This window comes from Poromitra crassiceps, assembly GCF_964638095.1.
Source record: "Poromitra crassiceps genome assembly, chromosome: 6".
Lineage (NCBI taxonomy): Eukaryota > Metazoa > Chordata > Actinopteri > Beryciformes > Melamphaidae > Poromitra > Poromitra crassiceps.
This window is the reverse complement of record NC_139627.1, coordinates 2925855-2937165: the sequence shown is the minus strand read 5'-3', so window position 1 is coordinate 2937165 and position 11311 is coordinate 2925855. Positions and strand designations below refer to the sequence as shown.

General features: G+C 48.1%; 1 protein-coding gene across 1 annotated transcript in view; it reads left to right on the top strand.

The window, feature by feature from the left end:
• xpc (xeroderma pigmentosum, complementation group C) overlaps positions 1-9584 on the top strand; it is a gene marked incomplete at its 5' end in the record, with an annotated part of 12482 nt that extends 2898 nt beyond the window's left edge. The window contains 11 exons of the mRNA XM_083639248.1: positions 4-167; positions 609-723; positions 851-940; positions 2193-2669; positions 4231-4635; positions 5322-5482; positions 6334-6415; positions 7262-7393; positions 7719-7888; positions 8739-8832; positions 8973-9584. Coding sequence (XP_083495374.1) covers positions 4-167; positions 609-723; positions 851-940; positions 2193-2669; positions 4231-4635; positions 5322-5482; positions 6334-6415; positions 7262-7393; positions 7719-7888; positions 8739-8832; positions 8973-9314 — 2232 coding nt within the window. The 3' untranslated portion in view covers positions 9315-9584. The remainder of the gene's footprint in view (positions 1-3; positions 168-608; positions 724-850; positions 941-2192; positions 2670-4230; positions 4636-5321; positions 5483-6333; positions 6416-7261; positions 7394-7718; positions 7889-8738; positions 8833-8972) is intronic.
• Between the last annotated feature and the right edge of the window lie 1727 nt (positions 9585-11311).

Below are 11311 nucleotides of genomic sequence, written 5' to 3'. Positions count from 1 at the left end.
TAGGTCCACCTGATGTGCCTGATAGCCAATGGGATGTTCCGGAACCGTCTGTGCAGCGAACCCGACCTGCTGGCCATCACTCTGTCCCTGCTGCCCAACCACTTCACCATGGTCGCCAAGCAACGCATCGACCACAACTACCTGTCTGGACTTCTCAAATGGTGTGTGTGTGTGTGTGTGTGTGTGTGTGTGTGTGTGTGTGTGTGTGTGTGTGTGTGAAGCTTCCCCTGTCAGGTGAAAAGAAGCGGCTGGCTAACTGCCCATGTCTCGGAGGAAGCATGGAGCCAGTTTCGGCTCTCCCCAGATCGGCAGAGGGTGGAGCAGCAACCAGGATAAATAAATTAAATTAGCACTAATGGGGGTTAAAAATGGGATAAAAAATCGGGGGAAAAAATTAAAATAAATAAATAAAATAAAACAATCTCAGTGTTGTAACAGTACACACCATAGACTGTATAAGGTACACACCTTGATCCATGTCTCAAACTATGCCGTGTTAGGCCCTTGAATTTGATGTTGAAGAATTATAATGATATGATTTAGTTGTGATATGTCCCACTCGTCTCTCCTGTCTTCCCCTCTCTCTCCCTTCCCTCCTCCAGGTTCAGTGCCACGTTCACCCTGAACCCCAGTCTTCCCCATGAGGAGTGTCTGGACCCCCGGGCGCTGCTGGAGAGAAGGCTGGCCAGCCTCTCGGCCAGAAACCACCAGGAGATGACACACGTTAGTAGTGCTTCCACCATACCAGTTCCATGTACGACTGTAGTGTTGAGCGGGAGAATAGAACTTTATTGTGCCAAACATGGCTGTGGAAATGTATCCTGGTCCTCAGCTGTTGTGTTTCCTGCAGCTGTTCCTATTGGTCCTGAGGTCTCTGCAGCTCTTCTGCCGATTGGTTCTTTCTCTGCAGCCCATTTCTCTCAAACTCCCACCAGCCAAGGTACTGTTCAACTTGTTTCTGTGAATTGATCCGTATCTATTATTCTGTTTTTAGGACATCAAATGTTACAAGCTGAAATATGTCACTTTCCCTCCCAAAGCCTAGGGGGCCCTTTACACGAGGACAGTTTCTGGAAGAAACGACACAATAGCGTTTCCTTCACACCTTTTCCTTCACACCTTCTCCCTGTTTACATGAGCGCTGTTGAATTTTTAAAACACCGTAATGTACATGCCAGGTCGCTAGGTGGCAGTGTGATCACCTTATTCTTTGCCCGTACAAGGACGCTTCTGCATGACGTCATTTCGTAATCGTCTTTCCAGTTTTAAACACGGAAGTAGAGTACGCCTTCCGCAGTCATTTAGACTTGCCAAAAAGCTTTTTTCAAGCTAAAAAAAACCCAAACTGTTTTAAAGTTTTAATATTTGTCGGGTGAGAATGTAACAATGTGACCAGTTTATCAGAATAACGCCTATTGGAAATCTTTAACGAGCAGCGAGGACCGGGAGCGCTGAGTGTGCTATCTGTCAAACCCTACTGTAGTTAGGCTACTGGCAGTGAGAAAACACTGTCGACGTGCTTTTGTAACTAACGTTAAATGCTGACCGGGTACAGCCATCGGCTCCTCGCAGCAGTAAAGTTATGAACATGTCACTGAAGTTGGCCGCAGTGTAGCTTAATTCTGAATGTTGCCAAACTTCATTCATACGGACGTTTTCTTTTGAAAATGGTTGCTAACTCGCGCACGGCTATGGCGTAATCGCGTGTGTTGCGTGTGCAGGCACGTCAGAGTTTCTGAAATGTGCCGTCTCAAAGCGATTACGGTACATGGAATGATCAGCGGCAGGCATCTCAAAGAATTTCACTCTGGAGGGTGGTTTCAAAATGTGTCGTTTCCTAAGCCCAAATTCGGCGTCGCCGTCTAAAAGGGAGGCACTAACGATACAATAATTCCCCATCACCATAGGAAACCGTCCAAGTGTAAAGTGCCCATAAGAGGATGTCCTCAAATGTCTTCTCTTTGTTCTGACCAACAGTCCACAAACCAAAGATAATCAGTTTAATGTCGTCATAGAAGACTAAAGAAACCAGAAAATATTCACAGTCAAGAAGCTGGAGTCCGAAAACAATTAATCGATGATAAAAAATAGTTGGTGATTCATTTTCTGTCGATCGACTAACCGTTGCAGCTCTATTGTGTTTATGACAGGTTTATTTGACAATGTCTTTTGTCTCTTGTGTCTCTGCGAAGGGCAAAGGGCCTAAAACTGCTGCTGGCCCCCAAGGGAAAAAAACCGAGGGCCAGGAGGCCTCCAAGCCCCGCCCCCCTGAACCCAAAGTCTCCCCCGGCACCAAGAGAGCGGCTGGACGGGGCTGGGCCAAGGGGCAGAGGGGAGGAAAGAAAGCCAAGAAGAATCTAAATATCAAGGATCTAAATATAGAAATAAAGGGAGAGGAGAAGGGGAGGGGCGTGACGACAGGAGGGCAGAAACCGAAGAACACGACGCGTCGCAGCGTCGCCTCCAAGGTCAGCTACAAGGAGGACAGCAACAGTGAGGAGGAGGGAGGGCTTAGCGAGGGAGAGGAGTTTCAGGTGAACAGCGGGGAGGAGAGTGATGAAGATTCAGAGGGCGGGGCTAAATCCAAGAAGGGGAAAGGGAGGAGCAAAGCCAGGACAAACAACAACAAGGCAGCTCCGAAGAGAAGGAGCAGCACAGCGAAAAATAAGGTAAATATCAGGTCTCTGATTGGCTGCCAGTGTGCCATAGAATTGACTTCAAAATACTTTTAAGATAAATCAATTCAAGGAGAACTTCACCGAAAAACAATGCTTTATTTTGCCCATTCAGACTGTAAACAGTTGTGCACGGACACGGAAAAGGAAGTGACGTGCTCCACTGTTTACAGTCTGAATAGCAATTTGCGCCGCGACTTTGGCGATACTACTAAGCCCTTTTCCCACATGCATACCGGAAAATTACCTGTAAGTCAATATCGGACATTTCCCTTCACACTTCGGCTCGCGCATGTGGGAATCTATCAGCGAATTTACCTGTATGTTGGGGGGGGGGCGGGGGGAAGGGGGAGCTTATTTGGGGGGTCGGCAAAACTCGAAATAAGTTCGCTTGTCAGTTGTCACACAATAAATCACACTCGTTTGACTTAAGAGCAGCGTCAAGCCGCCAGCGTAATAAACACAGCCGATTTACCCCCTCCCCTGTCTGCTCGAGAGCAGCAGCCACAGAGACAGACACAGCGAGAAAGGCTTGCAAGCTGCTCAACGCTTGTATGTAGAGAAAGCAGACTGGCTTCGTTTGATGTGTCCGGGGTTGCCTTCGGGAAATCAGCAAGCTGACATACTGCTCTTATTAGGCTATCACAAGATCATTTCGCCAGTTTGCTTTAATGTGCGCGAATGATTAGATTATGCCCGCTGGAACATTAAGCAACGTGTGTAGGCTACTCCTCGCCCATGATTGAAGGACCGCTGTCGCGGAAAATGACTGCACCCGTTTCCACTTGCGTCCCCTTAAGATCATACCGCTCTTCTGACTTGGTCGAAAGTGGTGAAATGTCGGGGACGACGGGGTCGCGCTTATACCGGCACGGCGCCTTTCTCACTTGCAGGCATTAGACCACGTTCCGGTCATTTTGCGGTACAAAGCGCACGTGGGAAAAGGGCTCTAGTCACAACAACTACAGCTCCAGTAATTTTCACTGTTCACTGTTCTGAGACGAGTTGACGTCTTCTATGCAGAGTGTTTTTGCGTTAACGTTATGAGAAACGGACGCGGAAAAGGAAGTGACGGCGGCAGGAGAGGCGCTCTGTTCAGGAAGCTGGGAAAAAATTTAGCGCTGTCCCAGACTCTATTTTTCAAATAAAAATAGACTCTGGGTTCTCAGATTGCCTCCGGCTTGGTTGGGTGCCCATACAGGCACAATTGGCCGTGTCTGCGGGTGGAAAGACAGATTAAGGGTATGTGTCCTGGTCGCTGCAAAGTGCCTCCTCTGGTCACTCGGGGTGCCTGTTCACGGGGTGAGGGCAACTGGGGGGAATAGCGTGATCCTCCCACGTGCTACGTCCTGCCGGTGAAACCCCTCGCTGTCAGGTGAACAGAAGCGGCTGGCGACTGCACATGTATCAGAGGACATAACTCCCCAGATCGGCAGAGGGGGTGCAGCAATGACCGGGACAGCTCAGCTGGGGGAATCGGTCAAGTACACCTGGGGAGAAAACATTGGGGAAATCCTGGTAAAAAAAAAAAAAAAAAACGTGTCTTGCCTTACAGGATGAAGAAGAGGAGGATGAGGACTGGGACGAAGGGGTAGACGACGAGGAAGGTGGAGGAGATGAGACGAGCCCACGGACCAATCAACGGAGCGGGAGGAAGCGCTGTGGGCCAGGAGCAGACGAGTGGCTGGAGGTGTACCTGCAGAAGAACTCGTCCTGGGTGTGTGTGGACGTGGAGAGGGCCCTAGGGCAGCCTCAGCTCCTCGGCCAGCACGCCACGCAGCCCCTCACCTACGTGCTGTCTCTGGACGGCGACGGACGTCTGAAGGACCTGGGCAGGAAGTACGACCCCGCCTGGATGACCACCTCACGGAAGAGACGGGTGGAGGACGAGTGGTGGGAGTGTACGCTTGCGCCGTTCCTGGGAGCCAAGGACGAGAGAGACATGAAGGAGGACAAGGAGGTGAGGCAGACATACAGTATGTTTTCTATACACACACTCAAGGTGCGTTCACACCGACCTATTAAAGTTTTTCGCTGGCGTCGAGTTTACATACAAAGTCAATGCAAACGAGCGATTGAGCGTATATTCGCCTGGGAGAAAAATCGCTGGGCGTCCGAGCGACAGAGACAGAGCGATAGGGAGAAAATACGCTCGTCGCTCGAGATGAAATATTCCAACTCGAGCGACAATACGCTGGCATCAGTTGCTCGCTGTTCAACGCTGATTGGCTGCCGTGTGAGAGCGAGTCAAGAATCACACTGGCTCGGAACAAACCGCTGGTTTATTGTGTGGCAACAAACCACATTGACAGCCTGACAGCTGACATGAAGTGAAGTCTGTACTACCGGTATGGAGCTCGCATTAGGAGCACGCTGATAGGCTTTAGCTTGTAAACAATGACGGTGGCTCGTACTGGACAAACAGCATGACATTGCGTAACGTTATATCCCCCACATGTCCGTCAATTCTTGTGCCTGTTGATGAGCGATTTAAACAGAGCGACAGAGCGATTCCAAAGGGTTGAATCAAGCGACAGAGCGAAAAATAAATATATTGGTGTGAACACAGCTTAACACACACACACACACACACACTGGACTCATTGATTTCATCCCTCTCCTCCCTGTCTCCCTGTGTCTCTCCAGCTGGAAGCCAAGCTGCAGGACAGTCCTCTGCCTACCTCTGTAGCCGAGTTTAAGAACCATCCTCTGTACGCCCTGAAGAGACATCTCCTCAAGTACGAAGCTCTCTACCCATCTACAGCCGCCATCCTGGGATACTGCAGGGGCGAGCCGGCGTACTCCAGGTCAGTGTGGAGCATCATTCAGTCATTGATGAATAATCAAATCACTTCTAAAGACACATTGTAGCAGACAGACTTTTATTTTCATCAGATACGAACTGCAAATGTGACTGTTGCTACGATGTCATTTCTAGTGAAGGTGGTTGTAAGCAGGTTGTAGAGGTGGCTACACTTTCCAAGTTAGGTAGTTTAGCCACCTTGGTTGATGCAGTTGGTCTGAGAATAGATGAGTAAACTATCTCATTTAAAAGAGGTGGGTAAACTGAGTGTACTTGGATTTAACCCCCACGTGCCCAAATCTTTGGTATGAACCTCTACCGGCCTACAGATGGCGCTGGTATGCAGCAGTAGTAGCTTTACAAGCCAAAATGGTGGCTCTCTCACTGCTACTGGCCTGTAGGTGGCAACACTCTCTCATATGTCTGTTATTGTAGAGGAATCTGTTTCATGGTGGGTTGTCATGTCAGTCTACTACTCCATACTGAAATATTTTGCTGATACAAATTTGCCATCTTGGTTACATGATGTCGTGATGAAAAACACAGGCACTGAGAGAGCGCAAACCTCCGCCAACTTTTGCTGTTACACCCACACACTTACTTGAAGAGAAACGGATTTCTCTCCTGCAATTTGTCTCTATTGAGAGAGAGAGAGAGAGAGAGAGAGAGAGAGAGAGAGAGAGAGAGAGAGAGAGAGAGAGAGAGAGAGAATGAGAGAATGAGAGAATGAGAGAGAATTAATTGTCTAATGGCAGAAACCCCAGATCCGGATCATGACCAAAATCTGATCGTCTGACTTGTCTTTGGACTTGACACTTCTAACATTTTTTAACAGTTGAATATATGATGTTGCAGAGACTGTATCCACACGCTGCACTCCAGAGACACCTGGTTGAAAGAAGCTCGGACTGTCATACCGGGAGAGGAGCCGTACAAAGTGAGAGACGCATCCTTCACTCTTCTGTCACTAAGGGTGCGTTCGTAAATCCAATCTGACGCTCTGGACGAAAACGAGAGCGCGAGTGGAGAAAGAAGCACAGCACGCTCTTTCTGAATGAATTAACGAACAGGTCAAGAAGGAAACAGACCCTCTCGGAGTCCCGCCCACGCTCACACAGCGTGGGCGGGACTCCGAGAGTGTCTCGCTCTGAATAACTGAACGCTGTCTTCCAACAGCGCTCAGAATTGACCAACGGTCCAGTTTGTGCCGGAGTGCGCTCTGGACGCTATTTAAATACGAACGTACCCTAAGTGTCCCTCTCTGCTTCTGTTTTTTCTTCTTCTTCTTCTTTTTCCTGTTCTTTAAGAAATGTTGTGGTTTTATATACTTTTGTAACACTCTCTCTCAATTCAATTCAATTCAAATGGCTTTATTGGCATGATGATGTAACACTGTCTGTACATATTGCCAAAGCAAGCGTTTAACAATTGAAAAGCTAAACATTAATTAGAAATTAGCGTATCAAACATACTACATGGCAACCAAATGATCTGTTGTCAGATATAGCAGCAACAACAAAGAATAGCAAAGAAACAAACTACAGGACAGGTCAGACGATCTGTTGTCTCTGTCTCTCTCTCCCATCTCTCTCACTCTCTATCTGTGTCTCTCTCTCACTCTCTCTCTCACTCTATCTCTCTGTCTCTCTCTCACTCTCTCTCTCACTCTATCTCTCTGTCTCTCTCTCTCCCATCTCTCTCACTCTCTATCTGTGTCTCTCTCTCACTCTATCTCTCTGTCTCTCTCTCACTCTCTATCTCTCTGTCTCTCTCTGCCTGTCAGATGGTGAGGGGTTTCTCCAATCGTTCCCGTAAGGCGCGGATGATGTCTGAGCAGAAGGAACCGAACGACCTGCCTCTGTTTGGAGAGTGGCAGACTGAAGATTACCAGCCGCCTCTGGCTGTGGACGGCAAGGTAGGAGTCTGGGTGGGGAGTGTGTGCTTAAAAGTCCTCTCTAAGTAATGTGATCCACACACGGTCCAAAACGTACCGCATGCCCTTAATATCCCTGTTCAAGATAAGATAAGATGAAACTTGAATGATACCTGTCTAGTAGCATTGACGTTTACCTGGCATACTCCCTTTAATTCATGAATGGCCCTAACCCTGACACATACATACTAGAAAGAGTCATGAAAAAATGTCAGTTAGAATTCAGCTGCGTTTCCCTTGAACTCGGCTGATAGTGTCGTTGACCCTTGAACTCAGCTGACAGTGTCGTTGACCCCGCCCCCTCCAGGTTCCCCGCAACGACTACGGTAACGTCTACCTGTTCAAGCCCTGCATGTTACCGCTGGGCTGCGTTCACCTGCGGCTGCCCAACCTGCACCGCGTGGCCAAGAAGCTCGACATGGAGGCCGCCCCCGCTGTCACCGGCTTCGACTTCCATGGAGGATACTCACATGCTGTGTAAGACAGAACTACAAATACATGCTGTGTAAGACTGAACTACAGATACTCACATGCTGTGTAAGAGAGAACTACAGATAGTCACATGCTGTGTAAGACAGAACTACAGATAGTCACATGCTGTGTAAGACAGAACTACAGATACTCACATGCTGTGTAAGACAGAACTACAGATACTCACATGCTGTGTAAGACAGAACTACAGATAGTCACATGCTGTGTAAGACAGAACTACAGATACTCACATGCTGTGTAAGACAGAACTACAGATAGTCACATGCTGTGTAAGACATAACTACAGATAGTCACATGCTGTGTAAGACAGAACTACAGATAGTCACATGCTGTGTAAGACAGAACTACAGATACTCACATGCTGTGTAAGACAGAACTACAGATACTCACATGCTGTGTAAGACAGAACTACAGATACTCACATGCTGTGTAAGACAGAACTACAGATACTCACATGCTGTGTAAGACAGAACTACAGATACTCACATGCTGTGTAAGACAGAACTACAGATACTCACATGCTGTGTAAGACTGAACTACAGATACTCACATGCTGTGTAAGACAGAACTACAGAGGCCCAAAATAAATTCACTGACATCCAAAATGGCCACTACACCGGGCTACAATATCTATACTTTCTCATGGGTAGTTTATGTGTAGTCAGGGCGTACAGAGGATGCTTCTTAAACTCGGGAGGACTGTCCTGCAGCTTGGCTTCCAGCTGGAGAGACACAGGGAGACGGGGATGAAATCAATGACTCTTTTGTGTTTGTGTTTGTGTGTTTGTTTTTTGTTTGTTTGCTTGTGTGTGTGTGTGTGTTTGTTTGTTTTCAGGACTGATGGTTACGTTGTGTGTGAGGAACATGAGGAAATCCTCAGAGCCGCCTGGTTGGAGGACCAGGAGCTCCAGAAACAGAGGGAGAAAGAGGTGTGTGTATTTATTCGTTTGTGTGTGTATGTGCCCGTCTCGCTTTCAGCCAACACACACACACACACACACACACACACACACACACACACCAATACACTACAAACAAACCCGTTTCTTCTCCTCCTCCCTTTTTCCAGAAACGAGAGAAGAGGGTGATCTCCAACTGGACTCTGCTGGTGAAGGGCCTTCTGATCAGAGAGAGGCTTCAGAAGCGCTACGGCAAGAAGGACAAGGAGCCCGGGGGTGCAGGGGCCTCCGGTCTGAGCCACACCCAGGAGGGAGGGGCGGCCGGTGGGCTGTCGTCTGACGAGGAGGCGGGCGAGGGCGACTGTCCCGGAGCTACGACGGCAGCCGAGACTCTGGCCATGGCCTGGCCCCAAAACAGACAAGAAGAAGAGGACGACGACAGGAAGAAGAAGACGACGAAACGAGGGAAGAGAGGGCAGGAGAAACACCTGTTCCCCTTTGAGAAAGCCTGATGTTTGGAGATCAACAAGTTCACAATCTGTACAGGACGGCGGCGCTGAGTGATGAAGATCTGTCACTGACAGGAGACACAGACACATGTCATGTTACACCACTGGTCGACCGTGGCCTGCCCGGCCAGACAGGACTGGAGTCAGTTGGCCGAATGGAGGACTCTGGAGCTATACGACACCAGTCTCCTCTCACACTCGGACCGCAATAAAAAGGGGTGAGGGATTGGAAAAAAGTCAGCAGGAACGTTGGAGGAACCCCAAACTTCCCTTTACCTGGCCACATTAGCCAGCTCTGCCCGACGCGTACCCAGGCCAGCGTGGAGATATCATCTCTTTACCTGGCCCAGGGGTGGGCAACTCGCGGGCTGCATGCGGCCCCTGACCTCACTCAGTGTGGCCCCTGGGTCTTTTTCGGTTAGGACATTTTCGGTTAGGTTAGGTTAGACCACTCAAATTTGTGTTTTTATTGTATTGTACATCCCAGAACATGGCGCTAATGGCGTTAGCATTGTCCATCCACATACTGTTTAACGTTAGTATTTGAGCTAACACTATTGTAACAAACTATATCCATTCCAGGATGCACATTGCATATGCAACATTACTAATCTGATTAATATGACATAATTGGGTGATGAGCCCCATCAAATTGCTGTCACGGGCTGTTTTAAAGCTAGAGCAAAGTTTCTGGTGTCTGAATGGAAGAATGACTAAATTTGAATATGAAAAATGTAAATGTTGGTATAATAATCTTTGATTACCAGTCCTTTTCATCAAATTAGTAGCTATAATTGGGAGTGATGGTGTTACAGTAAGCTACTGGTGGAAGTGCACGGTCACAATCTGGCCCTCTGGTAGCGAGGGCATTTTTTTGTGGCCCTCTCCATCATCAAAGTTGTCCATCCCTGACCTAGCCTGTGGTCTCCTCCCAGCTGGACGTGCCTGGAACACCTCCCTAGGGAGGCGACCAGGTGGCATCCTTACCAGATGCCCCGAACAACCGCAGCAGGCTCCTTTCCAGGCAAAGGAGCAGCGCTCTACTCCGAGTCCCTCACAGATGACTGAGCTTCTCGCCTCGTCCCTAAGGGAGATGCTGTCTGTATATATACCACCCATAATCGTGTCATTAGGTTGATCGTGGCTTTGCTCTCTTAAGCGCCGGGCAAAGAGCTGGGTGGAGACATGTCATGGAGCAAAATAACAGGAAGTAGTCAGGAAAAAACACTAGTGGAGCACTTAAGGCTAGTATCACATCCAACAATGCCAAGTCGATCGTTGTGTTCATTGTAATTGTAATTACAATTGTAATTGTAATGGCCATAGTAGGTAATTAGATTACAAACGTGGAATTTGACTTTGTGCAAGTATGCAGTGCAGCGGTCACGTCAATAGGAGAAGATGGAGCAATAAAGGAAACAATCTGTACACCTACAGTACATTATGAGTTGCCTTCAGTGTCGTGTCACCCCAGTTGATTTAAACTAGGCATGCTTTTTTTTTAGGTGTGCAAAATGGCCACTGAAGGGAAGAAACAGGATCTCCTCTAGTCCAGCACGCGTGTCTGTCTATAGCAGCAGATGTAGGTCAGAGCAAACGCACACAGACTGAAAACCTGTCAGAGTGCCTAAGTCACACCCTCTTCCGGGTTCGGCATGGGACCCAAACAATTTAATTCCCCATCCGTTTTTCCACAGACGTTTAGAAAATTCCTCATAAAAAGAGTTTTACTTTGTCAAAGCAAGCGATTCAGCTGGATTCAGAATCAGGAGAGACCGTTGAACATTTCACCCTGAGTCCCTGACCAAAAGAAAGAAATAAGTGTGAATTTGAAATAGCTGCGGATATGGACCAACCGACCAACCAACAGAGTGACTTTCTCAATCTCTCTGTCAAAATCGGAAAATTCACATACAGTTATATCTGGTCATAGCTATTGCGAATTTGTGATTGTTTTTCTCACAATACCTCACACGCTCATCTCTCTCTTTCACACTCTG